Source organism: Setaria viridis, chromosome 1, assembly GCF_005286985.2.
Source record: "Setaria viridis chromosome 1, Setaria_viridis_v4.0, whole genome shotgun sequence".
Classification (NCBI taxonomy): domain Eukaryota; kingdom Viridiplantae; phylum Streptophyta; class Magnoliopsida; order Poales; family Poaceae; genus Setaria; species Setaria viridis.
In genome coordinates this window covers 17372601-17390376 of record NC_048263.2, presented here as the reverse complement: position 1 = coordinate 17390376, position 17776 = coordinate 17372601, and the positions used below count along the sequence as shown (strand labels likewise).

The 17776-nt window shown below is 49.2% G+C and overlaps 1 protein-coding gene across 1 annotated transcript; it reads right to left on the bottom strand.

Moving 5' to 3' along the window:
• Positions 1–13411: 13411 nt before the first annotated feature.
• LOC117841509 (SNAP25 homologous protein SNAP32) lies at positions 13412–16251 on the bottom strand. Its single transcript, XM_034721902.2, has 6 exons — positions 15948–16251; positions 15286–15814; positions 14521–14614; positions 14271–14398; positions 14067–14164; positions 13412–13711 (listed from the first exon to the last, which is right to left on the bottom strand). Exons 2-6 carry the CDS (start codon positions 15739–15741, stop codon positions 13612–13614), a joined length of 876 nt encoding a protein of 291 aa, XP_034577793.1. The 5' UTR covers positions 15742–15814; positions 15948–16251; the 3' UTR covers positions 13412–13611.
• Between the last annotated feature and the right edge of the window lie 1525 nt (positions 16252–17776).

Sequence of the window (17776 nt, the reverse complement as noted above, 5' to 3'; positions counted from 1 at the left end):
AATCGCTGCTTCACCTGCGGCAATGTGAGGCATTTCGCCAAGGACTGCCCCAGAAATCAGAATCAGCGCCCCGGGCAGAGCAATGCAATGCTCAACAAAGGGAAGAGGCCCAAGATGCAAGTTCGTCAAGGTCGGCTGAACTTCACCAACGCCGCAGAGCTTCCTGAAGGTGCGCCGATAATGACGGGTTCCTTTCTGATTCACAACTTTTCTGCTTTGGTTTTGTTTGACTCAGGAGCCTCACATAGTTTTATCGGAAGAAAGACTAGTGACGAATATGGGTTACAGGAATGCCAAACAAGAGGATCTTTAAGGATATCCACCTCGGGTGGGGTAATCACATCGGATAGGATGAGTGTCAATGTGCCTATCCAGCTAGGCCAAAACCTTTTTAAGGAGAATCTTGTTATCCTTGATCTAGAGGGGATTGATGTCATCCTAGGGATGGATTGGATGACCAGACACCAGGTTGTGCTAGATGTTCCAGCCTGAGCTATCCATGTCAACTCACCCCACCAAGGCCCCTCTGTTATCCAATTGCCTCGCCAAGAAGATGTGAATTCTTGTGCGTATCCCGCAATTGAGACCCAACTGAAGGACATCCCTGTAGTCTGTGAGTACCCCGACATGTTTCCCGATGACTTGTCGGGCATGCCGCCCAATAGAGATGTGGAGTTTTCCATAGAGTTGATCCCCGGCACCGCCCCTATCTCCAAAAGACCTTACCGGATGCCACCCGCTGAGCTGGCCGAGTCAAAAACCCAGTTGAGGGATCTGTTGGAAAAAGGCTTCATCCGACCCAGTACTTCACCTTGGGGTTGCCCAGCCCTGTTTGTGAACAAGAAGGACGGGAGTCTACGCATGTGTGTGGACTACCGACCCCTCAATGCGGTGACTGTTAAGAACAAGTACCCACTTCCCCGCATTGATGTTCTGTTTGATCAGTTAGCTGGAGCAAGAGTATTCTCCAAGATCGATCTTCGTTCCGGTTACCACCAAATCAAGATCCGACCCTGTGACATTCCCAAGACTGCCTTCTCCACTAGATGTGGACTCTACGAGTACCTGGTCATGTCTTTTGGACTCACCAATGCACCCGCCTATTTCATGTATCTCATGAATTCGGTGTTCATGCTCGAGTTGGACAAGTTTGTGATGGTGTTCATTGATGATATCCTAGTGTACTCGAAGAACGAAGAAGAACATGCTGATCATCTTCATGTGGTTCTTTAATGGTTGAGAGATCATCAGCTCTATGCCAAGTTCTCCAAGTGTGAATTTTGGTTAGATTGTGTCAAGTTCTTGGGACACACTATCTCTCGGAATGGCATAGCCGTTGACCCCAGCAAGGTACAGGAAGTCATGGACTGGAAGCCTCCCACCTCAGTTCACCATATCCGAAGTTTCCTTAGACTAGCAGGCTACTATCGACCTTTCATACCGGATTTCTCCAAGATAGCTAAGCCGATGACTGAGCTGCTGAAGAAAGAGGTCAGATTTGTGTGGAATGATAAGTGTGAAGAAGCCTTCAAGACCCTGAAGCACTTGCTGACCTCAGCCCCGATTTTGGCTCAACCCGACCCTTCTAGGCCGTTTGACGTGTACTGTGACACCTCTGGCACTAGACTTGGGTGTGTTCTTATGTAAGACAACCGAGTCATTGCCTATGTCTCACGGGCGTTACGACCTCATGAGCTGAACTACCCGACCCATGATCTTGAGTTGGCAGCAGTGATTCATGCCTTAAAGATATGGAGACACTATCTGATGGGCACCCACTGTAACATCTACACCGACCACAAGAGCCTCAAGTACATTTTCACTCAAGCCGACCTCAACATGCACCAAAGAAGATGGTTGGAGTTGATAAAGGATTATGACTTGGAAGTACATTATCACCCCGGCAAGGCCAACGTAGTGGCAAATGCTCTTAGCCGCAAGACCCTTTGCAATTGCTTGATGGCAAACAACTTCACCGAGACTCTGTGTCATGAGATGGGAAAGTTTAGTTTGGAAATTTTTTTTCCCAGGGAACCCTTAGCCATGTATCTCTTGAGTCTGTCCTGGAAGACCAAATCAGATCAGCACAATTAGAGGATGCAGAAGTGAGGCGAATCAAAAGGAAGATTTCATTGAAGGATGAAGGGTATAAGCATTTCTGACAGGATGAGAATGGGAAAGTGTATTATGGAAACCGACTTGTTGTACCATCCGACCCCAAACTTAGGAAGCAAATCCTAGATAAAGCTCATCTCCCCAAGTTCTCAATCCATCCTGGCAGCAATAAAATGTATCATGATCTCAGTCAAATCTTCTGGTGGAGTGGAATAAAGCCAGAGATTGCACGGTATGTTTCAGAATGTGACACCTGTCAACGTGTCAAAGCCAACCATTTAAAGGTAGCGGTTACCCTGCAGCCCCTACCTATTCCCTCCTGGAAATGGGAAGACATCAGCATGGATTTTATTATTGGATTACCCCTTACATCGCAGCGGCATGACTCCATTTGGGTAATTGTGGATCGTCTTACCAAGTCTGCCCACTTCCTTCCTGTCCACACCACCTACACGGCCAAGAAGTATGCGGAGTTGTATCTTGACCGCATTGTTTCCCTGCACGGTGTGCCTACGACGATCATCTCTGATCGAGGAGTTCAGTTTGTAGTGCGTTTTTGGGAACAGCTACAAGCATCACTGGGCACCAAGCTCATTCGTAGCTCGACTTATCACCCTCAAACCGATGGTCAGACCGAAAGGGTAAATCAAATACTTAAAGACATGTTGAGAGCTTGTGTCATCCATTATGACAAAAATTGGGATAAGTGCTTACCATTGGCAGAGTTCTCCTACAATAATAGCTACCAGACTAGCTTGAAGATGGCACCATTTGAAGCCCTATATGGTCGGAAATGTTGGACACCGTTGAATTGGTCACAAGCTGGAGAAAGACAAACCTATGGCCCTGACTTAGTGGTAGAAGCAGAAGAACAGGTGAAGGTAATTCAAGCGAATCTCAAAGCCGCGCAATCTCGACAGAAGAGTTACTCCGACAGGAGAAGAAGACCCCTGCAGTTTGATATTGGTGATCATGTGTATCTTCGAGTCTCCCCGACCAAAGGAGTGCAACGGTTTGGAGTAAAAGGAAAATTGGCTCCCCGTTACATTGGCCCTTATGAGATTGTGGAAATTTGTGGACCCGTTGCTTACCGAATCCAGCTTCCTGAACAGCTTTCGGCCATACATGATGTTTTCCATGTCTCCCAGCTGAAGAAATGTGTCCAAGTCCCAACCGAGATCTTAGAACAAGGGCAACTTCAAATCGAGCCCGACCTGACCTATGCTGAGTACCCGGCCAAAGTTCTTGACTGCAAGGAGAGGCATACCCGACGACAAGTGGTGAAAATGTACAAGATACTATGGAATAACCACACAGAGGATGAAGCAACATGGGAGACAGAAGAGTATCTGAACAAGTATTTCCAAGGTTTTCTTTCCAGCCAAGGAGGTAAGGACTGCACACCCCCATTGGTTACCCCTACACCCGAATCTCGGGACGAGATTCTTTTTAAGGGGGGTAGGCTGTAACGACCCTGGTCAAATCTTTCAAGTTAATCTTAATCCGAGTCCCTGATCCCGCTGACTCAGCTTCCCCCGAGCTCAAGTGCTCAACCTCCAGTTCCGGTCCCGACCCCTGAAAACCCGACCCCTTTCCGCCGGTTCCCAGCTCCGACCCCTGAAGACCCAAACCCACCCCGCTGGATCCTTCTAAGTCTCACCAACAGTGTCTTCTTTCAATCTGGAGCAGAGAATAAACCGAGACTGACCGGTGGACCCCCAAATCTTTTTCCCCGGATCTCCCGAGGTAGACGCACTCGAGCGGCCTGCACCACATCAGAGCTCCCCTGCCGCGTGGTTCAACTCCTCCGACCCTCGCCGCTCCGCCCAGTCGCCGGCCGTGACCAGATGGATTCTCGCACCTTCCTCCCCAATCACAGCGGAAGCCCCTCTGCAACCTTTCTGTAGCGCCCCACCTTGCTCGCGCTCTCGCCGACCGCGCCTTGGTGCTCCGTCGCCACTGTGGCAGAGCTTTGCCGCCTGCTGCATCAAACCACCTCACGGCTCGTGCCCATCATCACCTCACCGGACCCCGGCTGCAAGGCCCGATGCCTTCCGGCTTTTCCGTCGCCTCTCCACAGTCGCGCCGCCCCAAATGCGCTATGCGATGATTCCTCCTTCGCCAACCCCGACCCCGGCCGGAACAGCTCCTTTTCGGCCTTGCCAGAACTGCGCCCCGGCAAACCGCTGCTTCGTGCTCGCCCGCGCAGCCGCTGCCCGCCTATCTTTTCACCGGTTGCAACCTCGCTTATAGCACCGTTTCCCCTGTCACACCCATCAGATCCGCCGCTCGACGACGCCCGCCTCCACCAAATCTCAACCCCAGCAAAACCGCGCCTGCGTCGTCCTGTCTCCAGTGCCCAATGGCTTAAGGCGTCATCTCTGAAGTCCTGTTCCGCCGCCCATCGCTGCTCAATCGCCGCCATGGCAGCGCACTCCATCTCTTTTTCTTCCCAGTCTTCGTGCTGCTCCAACCCTCTCTCTTCCGCGCAGCTATAAAGGGGCATGCCAGAGTCCTACCGGAGTTCCCTTTGCCATCGCTGCCTTACCGCCTTGTTTCTCTATTTCGTGCTCGAGTGCTGCCACCTAAGTTCCTGAGGGACTCTCCTCTCCGCTCAACACCCGCCTTTCCCAATCTACCCAGCCGCTTGCTCCTCCGCGCTGTGCTAGAGCTTGCTTGTTGTCCACAAGAAGCACCGCCACCACCGGAGTACCGCCGGACATCACCACTGCCCCAGGTCTTAGTGCTTCAGTCCTTCCGCCCAAGTCCGCTCCTTCCCGATCCCAAAGCTTCACCTATAAACCGAAGGTAAGCTGCCGATCCCTTTTCCGTCTCGCCTGACCCTGTCTGTTCGTCTAACCCCTTTTTCCGTCTCGCCCGACCCTGTCTGTTCGTGCGACCCCTTTTCCGTCTCGCCCGACCCTCTCTATTCGCCCGACTCCTTTTCCGTCTCGCCCGACCCTCTCTGTTCGTCCGACCCCTTTTCCGTCTTGCCCGACCCTCTCTGTTCATCCGACCCCTTCTCCACCTCGCCCGAGGACTCGGCTATGTCCTTTCCTTGACCTGAGGGTATATGTGTAAAAAAATCAGGGACTCCTCTGTGCTAAGTCTGAGGACCCCCAGCACAGCTATTCCTCTAGTCTAAGGGTCAGATCATAAGTTTCTTCCCATCCGAGCCTTTTATCTTGCTCTCCACCAACTCAAGTAAACTTCCCCACTTTTTTCTGTAGCTTTGCTACAAGTTTCTGCTTTAAAACTTGCAAGTGTTGCTGTTGAAATAACCATCTAAGTGCTGACTCCTGCATTTGCATTTGTGTAGAGCTAAATCTCGCCGACGGCGTCTACGAACTGCATCCGGTGCCAGAAGACGGGGCAGTAGCTGAGCCGCCGACCGCAGGAGCTGCAGCAGAACCCTCAGAGGACCAGTTTCCCTTCCCTCCGCTTGAAGGCAAGCCTCGGAGCATGAACCCGTTTCCTCTAAACTTACCCATGCCTTCCTTTGTTTGTATGTGCATTTACGTTACATGAGTTGTTTGAAACCTTAGATGCATGACATAGTTCCTTTGAGCTGCACACTAGTTGTTGAGTCCGAGTAGTTGCTTTGCTTAATAGGACTCGGTAAAAGTTGAGTGATTTCCTGTCACTCGCGAGTTATAGGGGTTGGTTGTTCTCCTTCTGGGTACAACTATAAGGACGATGGACGGGGCAGGGCCCGGTGAACTCTTTTGGTGGTCGGTGGTTTGCCCTGTCTGTCTATATGAAGTTGCTAAGGTCGAAAAGTGTTGGTGTTCGTGATCAAGTGTTTGAAAGTACTAATCTCATACCTAGTATGGGATGGGGAAGCCTAGTACCTGATTGAACTAGGGCGTGGCTTATACCCCTGTTGTCCCTGGAACGAGGTTCCCATGGTGCATCATGTGGGTGCAAGTGCGGTCACAGTACGGTAGAGGCCGGGACTGTGGAGCATTGCATGCCAAGGGAAGTTTGGACCTGACACGTGCCAGGGAATTGATGGGGACGGCCGACACAGGAAGCGACCCTTGTGGTGCGTGGATGTCGTGAGATTAGGTTCGCCATGCATGGTTAAGAAACCCGAATCGATTCGTCTGCCTCTCACAGTTTGAGACTACTTGATCGCTATGCTACACTGAGTAAAGATGGAACACGATGGTGATATGAACTCGATGCTTGTTCTATGCTTTGTTGTTGGAAACAATGGTTGTTTAGCGTAAGTCGCCAACATAGACTGGTTAATGAACTTAGAACTTGAGCTAAAACTTGAAAGCAAGGACCCACTGTAGTCGCTTTTGGCAGACAAAACCCCTCAGCCAAAGAGCCTTGCATGTCTATAAGTGGTGGAGTAGTTTACCACTGGTCGGTTAAGTCTTGTTGAGCTTAGCAGCTCAGCCTTGTTTGTGGCTTTCTTTTCAGGTGAAGTCGCCGCTCCTGAGCTTGTTCCCGTTGGCACTTGGCCGCCCCAGCTCCCTCCGGGTTGGACGGTCGAGTGGGATCCCTCCTCGGACGGCGAGGAAAGGGATCACTGATGTCCTGATCGGCCTCATCAAGGACGTCCGACACTGACGAGTAGCTTCCGCTGCTTTTGAACCTTGTAAAACTCTGATTTTCGTTTTGATGTTGAACTAAATGGTCAAATTTTTTTAACTCAGTGGACTTGTTGTATTCTCTGGAACCGCTCACCTTCATGTGAGTTTGCTAACTCGGTCCTATTAAAGTGGTTAAATCGGATGAAATCTGATGGCACTTCGTGTTAACTTGACTAAAGCATGAGTGTCGCGTGTTAGGCGAACTTAACCATGCTTTAATCAAGCTAATCCAAGGTGGGACACCACATATATACATGCTTGTGGCGGATCCACTTCGGATTTAGTTTGGCCACCAAAACACATCAGAGTTTACAAGGTTCAAAAGAAAAACAACAGAAGGTAAAACACTAGCGGAAGCGAACTCGTCGGGGTCGGACATCCCTGGTGAGGCCAGCCAGGACGTCAGTGATCCCTCTCCTCGCCGTCCGAGGAGGGATCCCACTCGACTGTCCAACCCGGAGGGAGCTGGGGCGGCCAAGTGCCAACGGAAGAAGGCTCGGGAGCAGCAACTTCACCTGAAAAGAAAAGCCACAACAAGGCTGAGCTACTAAGCTCAACAAGACTTAACTGACAGGGAGTAACTACTCCACCACTTCTAGACATGCAAGGCTTTTTGGCTGAGGGGTTTGTTTGCCAAGAAGCACTAAGTAAAACCCTATTTTCACGTTTTAGCTCCGGTTCTAAGTTCATTATCCGGTCTAAGTTTTGCAACCTATTCTAAGCAATCATAGAACCATCCAAAGGGTATATACATCATCAACAAAACCATGTCATCATCAGATTCCTTATTTACTCAGGGTGACATAGCGATCAAGCAGTCTCAAACTGTGAGAGGCAGACGAATCGATTCGAGTTTCTTAACCATGCATGGCGAACCTAATCTCACGACATCCGCGCACCACAAGGGCCGCTTCCTGTGTCGGCCGTCCCCATCAATTCCCAGGCGCGTGTCAGATCCAAACTTCCCTTGGCATGCAATGCTCCACAGTCCCGGCCTCTATTGTACTGTGACCGCACTTGCACCCACATGATGCACCATGGGAACCTCGTTCCAGGGACAGCAGGGGTATAAGCCACGCCCTAGTTCAATTAGGTACTAGGCTTCCACATCCCATACTAGGTATGAGATTAGTACCTTCAAACACTTGATCATGAACACCACCGCTGTCGGGCCTTAGCAAGTTCATAGACAGACGGGGCGATCAACCGACCACCAAAGAGTTACCTCAAACCCTGCCCCGTCCATCGTCCTTATAGTTGTAACAGAAGGAAGACAACCAACTCCTACAACTCGTGAGTGACAGGAAATCACTCGACTTGTACCGCTTCCTATTTAAGCAAGCAGCTACTCGGTCCAACAGCTAGTGTTCAGATCATGGGATCTAGGTTATGCATCTAGGGTTCCAAACAACTCCTATACGTAAATGCACAAGCATGATAAAGAAGGCATGCGCAAGTCTGGTAAAACAAACACATGGTTTTCATGCAACCGGGGCTTGCCTTCAAGCGAGAAAGGAGGAAGCTGCTCTTCGGCTTGGGCGGCTTCGGCTTCTGGGAGCAGGAGCTCAGCTACACTGTCGTCTTCTGGCGCCGGGTGCAGCTCGTAGTAGCTGTCGACGAGACGTAGCTCTACACGAATGCAATGCATTAGTTAGCATTTAGACGGTTAAATCAACAGCAACACTTGCAAGTCTGAGCCCAGAGACTTGCGACAAGCTACAGGAGGGTAGGGAGGTTCAAAGGAGTTGATGGAGATCCAGAGGTAAGGGTCAGAGGAAAGGAACTTATGATCTGACCCTTAATCTAGAGGATTTGATGTACCAGGGGTCCTCAGACTCAATGCTGAAAGGTCCCCAAGTTTTACACCTACACCCTCGGTTCAAAGAAAAAGATACAGCCGAGTCCTCGGGCGAGGTGCAAAAGGGTCGGCGGAACAGACAGGGTCAGGCGAGACGGAACCGAGGTCGGGCGGATAAGAGGGGTCGGGCGAAGCGGACAAGGGTCGGACGAGGTGGAAAAGGGGTCGGACGAGCAGAAGGGTCGGACGAGACGGAAAAGGTCGGCAGCTTACCTTCGGATCACAAGGGAAGTTTGGGGTCGGGAAGGAGCAGACTTGAGCGGAAGGACTGAAGCACTAAGACTTGGGGGGGGGGGCGACGTCCGGCGGTGCTCCGGCGGCGGCGGAGCTTCTTGTGGACAACAAGCAGCTTTAGCACAGCGCGGAGGAGCAAGCGGCTGGGTGGATTGGGAAGGGCGGCTGGGGAGCGGAGAGGAGAGTTCCTCAGGGACTGAGGCTGTAGCGCTTTGAGCTCGAACAGGGAGCAAGAGAAATGGCAGCTAGGGCAAGGGGAACTCCGGCGGGGCTTGCGCATTCCCTTTTATAGCAGCGCGGGAGTGAGAAAGGGGGCGGCGCGAAGGCCGGGGAAGAAGCAATGGATTGCTCTGCCCGGGCGGCGATTGAGCATCGAGGGCGGTGGAGCAGGACTCCGGGGATGGCGCCGGCGGTCATTGGGCACTGGCGTCAGGGCGGCGCAGGCGGGGACTTGCCGGTGGTTGAGTTTTGGCGGATGTGGGCGTCGTCGTGCGGTGGATATGATGGATGTGACAGCGGGAACGGCGCTAGAAGCGAGGTTGCTCAGGCGAGAGGTCAGGCGGGCTGCTGCTGCGCGGGCGAGCACGAAGCAACACTCTGTCGGGGCGTAGATCTGGCAAGGCGGAAAGGAGCTGTCGCGGCCAGGGCCGGGGTTGGCGGAGGAGGAATCGTCGCGTAGCGCGGACCTGGGCGGCGCGACTGTGAAGGGGCGACGGAAAAACCGGGAGACATCGGGACTTGCAGCCGGGGGTCCAGCGAGGTGATGATGGGCGCGAGCGACGAGGTGCTGCAGAAAAAGTTGCAGAGGGCTTCCACTGCAATTGGGGAAAGGGGGCGTGGGAATCCACCTGGTCGCGGCCGGCGACGGGGCGGAGCGGCGGGTGTCGGAGGAATTGAGCCACGCGGCGGAAAAGCACTGAAGCGAGCATGCCACTCGAGTGCGTCTGCACCAGGAGATCTGGGAAAAAGATTGCGGGTCCACCGGTCAGTCTCGGTTGGTCCACTGCTCAGATTGAAAGGAGGAGGTGTTGTGGGAAGACTTAGAAGATCCGGCGGGGTGGGTTGGGGTCGGCAGGGTCGGAACTGGGGAAATGGCAAGGAGGGGTCGGTTCTCAGGGGTCGGGACTAGACTGGAGGTTGAGCACTTAGGCTTGGAAAAACTAAGACAGGTGATCAGGGGCTCGGATTAAGATTGACGCGAAGGATTTTTGTCCGAGGCCATCACAATGCTATTCCGTTTGCCTCACGATATTTGGTCTAGCTTCAAGCCGACCGCTCTTTCTTGATCCTATGATTCGGAATCCCTTTGTAGGTTAACTCTTAACCGTACGTAGCATGGCCATGCATTTTCGGATCCGATCACTCGAGGGGCCCAAAGATATCACTCTCAATCAGAGAGGGGCAAATCCCATCTTGATTGACCATGTCTCATAGCATGCTTCTTGACAAACCCGAAAGCTACCTTTATAACTACCCTGTTACGGCGTAGCGTTTGATAGCCCCTAAGTAAGTCGATCCACATCTTGAGTAAATGTGACAATCTCAGGTCTAAGGACAAAGCGTATATGTTGTGTAAAGAGAGAACTACTTCTCTTGTTGGGTCAGTCCTAGCACGTGTCTCCACATGTGCCCATATTATTAGTTCAACATCTTTATATCCATGACTTGTGAAACATAGTCATCAACTAATACATGTGCTAGTCTAACATTCGTGTGTGTCCTCACATGAACTCCGACTAGGGATAACTTTAGAATAACCATACAAGTAAAGAGTTTCACATACAATTCACATAATTGCAAATCAATTCAAATAGCCTTTAATGGATATTCAAGGAACACTATAAATCATGGATACAAATGGAATATCATCATCTCTATGATTGCCTCTAGGGCATACCTCCAACAGACAGAGACTTCAATTGATACAAATACTTCCACAAATTGAAATGGTGGAAAGGCCCAAGTACGCCTCGCACAGATGAATGAAGACGGCGATATCCAAAATCGAGTTGGGATTAAGATGTACTAGTTTGATATTGTAGTAGTTGAGAAGACCACGGAAGAAGTTCCCGCAAGGGATCCTGAATCCACGCTAAAAAAAGGATGCGAAGACCATCGTCTCCGTCTTGTCCTCACTAGGGAATTCCTGCCCGGTGGTCGCCTTCCACTCGAGCAGCGCCTTGGGTCCCAGGAGACCCCGGTCGACGAGTGCCTGAATGCGCTCCTCCGTCATCACGGACTTCACCCAAACTGAGGATGGATCTAGTGCTTGGGTGGCAACAGAGAAGTGTGCATCAGCAGATTGGAAAACATGGCGATGCGGACTAGGGTTCACGGATGCTCGGGGGCTAGGCGCCTATTTCTGGTCGGCGCACCTCCATGGCTCGGCCAGTCCTCGTACTCGGGGGCTTGGCGCCTATTTTAGGTCGACGCGCCTTCGTGGCTCGGCCTGTCCTCGTACTCGGGGGGGGGGGGGGGGGGGGCTGGGCGCCTATTTCAGGTCGGCGTGCCTCTGTGGCTCTACCAGTCCTCGCGCTCACGCTCGGGTGCTGGGTGTCTATTTCTGGTTGGCGCGCCTCCGTGGCTCTGCCAGTCCTCGTACTCAGGGCTAGGCGCCTATTTCAGGTCGGCGTGCCTCCGTGGCTCTGCCAGTCTTCGTACTCGGGGGCTGGACGCCTATTTTGGGTCGGCGTGCCTTTGTGGCTTCGCCTATCCTTGTGCTCGGGCACTAGGACTTGCTTCTGGGATCAATTTTTCCTTCCTTTTTGACCATTGGACCGATTATACTAATCACTTCAATGCTCGGGGGCTACTCCATGGATGCCTGCCATCCATAAACTCGGCACTCGACTTCGCTCTACTCGTATGGCTCTACGTTCGCTCGGATTTTTTTTCTTTTTTGAGCATTGCGCAGCCTCTCCGTCACTATGATGCCATCGCAGCTTCAGCCGACCACATTCCAAGCTTCGCTGTGGTGTCCTCAGGTTCTTGTTTGCCTACACATCGCTCGGCGGCTTGAGGGATATGTGTACCCCATGGATCCCCACTGACCAGGATACTGACCGGTCCTGATAATTGGACCCACCCGATCGGAACGTGCGGGCCAAGGACGTGAAGATACTTGGAGCACAAGTTAAAGAGGTCGGGCGATTCAAATCAACCCAGATATTGCGGGATACTTGTTATAATCTGACTCAGATTGCTTTCCATGTAACAACCAATTAGATTAGATTCAAACCGACTTGTAACCCTAGGTCATCAGCCTATATAAGGCGGCTAAGGGTGCCTTTCGAGGGCATCCCATCAAACTATTTCACGCACCAGCGCAAAGCAATATAATGCATCAAATACAGGACGTAGGGTATTACTCTCCGGAGGCCTGAACCTGTCTAAACCTTCGTATTCTCATGATTACCTTCGAATTCTTGGTCTCGCAATCCTTCCCGCCTACAAATTAACCATTTGGATAACTCCCTAGTGGACTGCCAGGTTACTAAATTCGACAATTGACAGCAGCCACCGGTGTCCGACAATGGGGTTGCCGGCTTCAGTCGCGGTTCTACGTGAGCTGCAGTTGGAGATGTACGTGGGAATCGGAGGCCTTGGCGAAATAGATGCAAAAGAGGGGATGTCCGACAATGGATTGCATAGAGCCCTCATCTACGAGGGGATGCAGGCTGAACAGATGCAAATTAAAAAGGATGGTGAGATTGCATGAGCGGACCAACCATCCTCATCCTGGATCCGCCGGGTTTATCCCTGAGCAAAGCTCGATCAGAGCTTATCCTAGAGCCTACATCTAGGCGTATAGCTGCACCCGCGTCGTGCAGGCTACTGTAGCAGAAGCAACTGAGAATATACGTACGCGGCGGTGCAGGCTGAGCGAACACGCCCTAGGTTGCTGTCTTCGACCCGTCTCCTGGGTCCCAACGGATCACAATGCAACTTGTATCTAGGGTGCGTTTAGCAAATAATAGGAAGTGGTATAGGAAATGGTATGTGAATTAGTGGCGGGAGTTTATTGATGTAATTCATTTGGCAATATAATTTTTAGTTCCATTCCTTGTTTGTGTTTTGAAGCATTCCAAATTATGAGTCGTTTTAGCTTTTTTAGATTCTTATATATTTAGATATACCCTATATCTAGTGCATAACAAGAAGAGCCAAAACAATATATAATTTGGAACGGAGGAGTAAAAATTTAACTAATATATGTTGTTTGATGTTGGGATTTAGAGGTGGGAAATTATATCTGAAGTTATGAATGGTATGGATGCATCTATCTTCCGTTTAAAACAAATTCCTACCCCTCCCTTAGGAATCAATCCGCTAGGAAGTGATTGGTCGTCCCACTAAAATTTCCATATCCACCAAACAACCAATAGAATTTTAATCTCTCACATGAAAACTCCCTTATTACCCAGTGAGAACTTCCTTATTACCCTCCTAGCCGCTAGGGTTGAGGCTTAAAAAAAAAGAAGTCCAAGCGGATTCCCGACATCACGAGTAATTATATTTTCCTTTTAGGGTATGATTTTTTAAAAAGAATTTTTAGGATAAAGCACTGGAATACTAAATAAACTCATACAATTTTAAACAATTGGCAGATTAAAGATACATTACTGTCTAATGGCATATGTACAATACACGCTGAAACGTCCACAGCCAACCATATTGTTCAAAATCCGATGCACAAAGTCATCAGAATTGATGCTCCATATAGTGCAAAAGAGGAGTGCAGAGCACCCTGAAGATTAGTCTATGTCATATGAATCATCTAGAGACAAGAATTTATTCTTTTTATCTCCCAAGCAGACGGCGAGCTCGAGTGTTTGCTCCCTTTACCCTGAAGTTCAGCTCGTCATAATCCTTCTCTGCATCGCGCATTGCCTTTGTTTGCCTAAATCCAACGAATATAAAAGGAGATGTCAAACTCATGTCTGCATAAAGCCTTACAGGTTAAAGCAACAATGTTCAAACATAATTACATAAATACCATGCCACATAGTAATTTCACATTGGAGTCTGCAGATTACTTTATTCAGAAACATTCATTGTTATGGTATTAAAATAACCAAGAGACTACTGAAAGAGTGGCGGTTCTGTAGAGAAAGGCTCGCCCGACATGGTCACATACTTGCTATGCATCAAACCATATAATTTGCTAAAAATTAACAATACAACATAAAGTATAAGCATGAACTGACGTGACCACAAGACAATATGGAAAAAAATTAGTGAAACAATGATGTTACCTCTCAATCTCAGAGCCCATGTCAACGGCCATCCCTTTCAGCTCGGTCAGTATGTCGCTTAGATCAGAAAGAGCGTCATCCTGCTTTGCCTTCTCCATCTACAAAGAAACAATCAGATGATTATGAAACACCGATGTACATCAGACACATCAAGATTTCATCATGAGAAGGAGCTGCATCAAGATCCACAAGTGTCTAAAATACCTCAACTTTCTCAAATGCTGATGTAGGTTCAGAACTAAATTCGGGCGCGTTCAATCGAGGCGGATGATCCGCCAGCCCTAATTTCTGCCTTTGCTCCAAATGACTGCCCTTTCTTATGAAGGAATCATCTGCATCCAAATTGTTGCATCCTTTTAGTCAAAAAAAGCACCATAGCCAATACCACGCAGTGCAAGTTTCATTTTTCAAGTTGTCATCTTGTAGTCTAGTTTAAGGTGGCAATAGAAATTACCTCTACTTAGCATAGGACCCCTGATTGTGCCGTTCTTCTTTGGCTTCCACTTCTTGGAAAATAGACCCCCAAGATCACCCAATAGCTTCTCACTCTGAAAAATGCATGAAAAACAAAAGGCATTTATTAAGCCCCTCTCACTGACATGTCCGCGATGTGCAAAGAAGCATCACGACTTGCAACTTGCAGTTACAAATTTAAAACAAAGTAGCATGCATGTTTACCATTAACGCTTTCAGGTTTTAACCCCTCCCCCCTCTAGAAGCTAAAACTACTAATGAAGTTATTAGCCAGAATCCATAAAGTTCAGGATTTCTGGAACTGCCAAATTCTGGTTTGCAATTGGGAGTGCAGTGATTATCCCCTACTTAGCAGAATTAGGCTTCTGGTTTGCAATTGGGAATTCTGTGATTATCCCCTACTTCAGCAGAATTAGGCTCTAAAATACAAGAATTTCTTCATCCTGGTCAGCAATGTGTAAATGGAGCATCATAAACTTGCAAGCAATGTTAGTGCTTGCAGGTTTCGATTCCCCTCTGCAAATTAGTCAGTTATCACCACTGGTGGCACGAAGTTCCCTACTTGGAGTTGGAGTTCAGGTTTTCTGAAACTGTCTGCAATCTCTTTTTTTTTTGGGTAATTTTCTGCAATTGGGAGAACAGTCAGTATCCTCTCTTCAGGCGAATAGAACTAAGCTTGGTACAATCTCATCAACTAACGTCACATGGCAAATCAACCAGAAGAAATTTCTGTAGTTGTGGTTACCCTGGAGAGGTCCTGGTCGATGTCGACGGCCATCATGTGCGTGCGGTGGATCTGCTGCCCCTGCTGGTGGACGGTGACGAGGGTCTTGGACGCGGTATCCCTCATCCCCTCGGCTATCCTGACGCATCCCTGAGCCCGCCGCGTGGTCTCCTCGGCCTTGTGCGCCGCGTAGCCCTCCAGCTCCTGCACCGACTGGCCCTCCAGGCCGCCGGCGTCTCGGAAGTCGTTTCGGTAGTGGCTATTCCTCGGCGCCGCCGAGGAGGAGAAGAGCCCGCCCATGTCTTGGCCGCCGGCGCCGGGGCCGAAGAGGGAGTCCCGCTGTTCGGTCGGGGGCGGCACGGAGGAGGCCCGCGCCGGCCGCTGCTGCTGCTGCTGCTTGTCGCCGTCGTCGGAGTCGGAGTCGAAAGGATTGGTGGCCTTCTTCTTGGATGCGAAGAAGGATCGCTTCCCGCTCATGGTGACTGAAATCTTGGTGCCGCGGCAGTTATCAACCGAGAAGGGCAGTTACTTTTCGGGGAAACTCCTGTTCCTGTGGAGAATTGGGCACCGAATTTCACCGTCATCATACATAATTCAAGAACACCATCATCCAAGAACGAAACAAGAATCCCCTCCAAAAAAGAAAGACTGGCGATTAAAGCAACAAGGATGAAATCAAGCACCTGGACGAAGCTAGGCAAGGTCCGAGGATCCGCGGGTGGGGATCGGGCAGGAGCACACCAGGAAGATAAGGAGTTCAAGGCACCTGCGGCAATATAACAGTGGGACAACGCGAAGAAGAGAATATAACAGTTGCACCTCGCTGATGCAAAAGAGGAGAAAGGGAGGAAGGAAGCAGTAAAAGCGAGGACCCGGTCGCGCGATCGCGTGCGTCTCATACCCATCCGGTCCTATGGCTCGTACGCACGCGGTTCTTGTTGGGAAAATTATTAACCGACGTGTTGATCGGCACGGCGGCGGCTGGGTCAAGGAAGGTCGGCACGGGTGCGAGAGTGCGAGGAAAACTGATTGCTAGTCTCAGCGTGGAATTGGTTGGCAAAGTTTTGTTTAATCGCGGCTGTTTCTTTCTTTGACAGAAGGAAGCACCCGGGAAACTGTCCAATTTTAAGGTTTTTTTGGGTAGCAATTAAAGATGGACGTGGTTGAATCTCGGAGTGAATCACAACTGCACTCCTCTATGTCAAATTATACGTCGTTTTAATTTTTTATGTACATAAATATTTATAGATGCATTAAAAATCTATAAATCTAGGAAAATTAAATAATTTATAATTTGAAATAGAGGGAGAATACAAGTTGTACATGGGCACCATATTATCAATTTAAATATTTAATTAGATGCTGATCCGTGGTGCCCAATGGATATTACGGGTCGATCTAATTTTTCGCTAGTGCTGCTACATGCTACGTGCGTGTTGCTTTCGTGCTGCCGCCTCAGCGATTCAAATAAGTCCATTTATGCCAACAGTTTTTCCTCACAATCATGTGAACGCAATTTTCTACAAAAGTTAGCGCGACTTGGTGGATGAAATATTTAAGCCATAAGAATATGCAAAAATACTTTCCATGACAACGATTACAAGCTAAGATTGATGTTTCATTGTTCAACAATTGTCTAGAACTCTACAATAATTCATAGGAGTTTCTAGAAAAGGAAATTGGCATACAAGTAAAAAAGAACGATCATTTTCTCCAACCACATATGACAGTAAGCGACACCATGGAAAAGAAATGAATCTGACTTATAAGGAGGAGAACCATAAATATCTAAGGACCTGTTTGGTTTGAGTTACTTATTTTTAGTTGTTTATTTTTAGCCATAGGTATTTGGTTTGAGTTGCTAAACTGCATTGAATGAGGTTTGCTTTGGACATGTTTGCCCCTAATAATTACATGCCATCCCATTTCTCACTCCTGATTTTATAACATGATCTTCTCACCAGGGGCTGTTAGCGCCAATTGATGTTGGCACCAAAACCACGAGCTGGCGCCTAGCGCCATTTTTTTCACCATTATTTTTTTGGCTGCCACGATGTTGGCAGCCATTTTTTTTTATTCAAAGCAAATATTGTTCAAGATTTCACAAATGTCATCGTTACAAAGCAATAAAGCTACGATCTATTGAACAGTCCATCGGCTATCCAATCCCTATCCAATCCCTAAAATGGTTCATGTCCTGATCTTCATCCCCGTGTTGAGTAGTACCTGCAATGGTTTGTGACGACGATGCTTCCGAAGGTGCCACATAGCATTCATTATGATCCGCCCTCTCAAAGTCCACATCAGCAAGTGCACTCTCTCTAATAAAGTTATGAATTGCCATGCAAGTGATAATTATGTTGCTTTGCTTTGCCATTGGATAAGTCGGTAAATCACGCAAAATACACCATTTCTTCTTCAAAACTCCAAAAGACCTCTCAATCACATTCCTTAGTGATGAATGGGCATAATTGAAAAGCTCCTTTTTACCTCTTGGAAGTGGTTCTTGTCG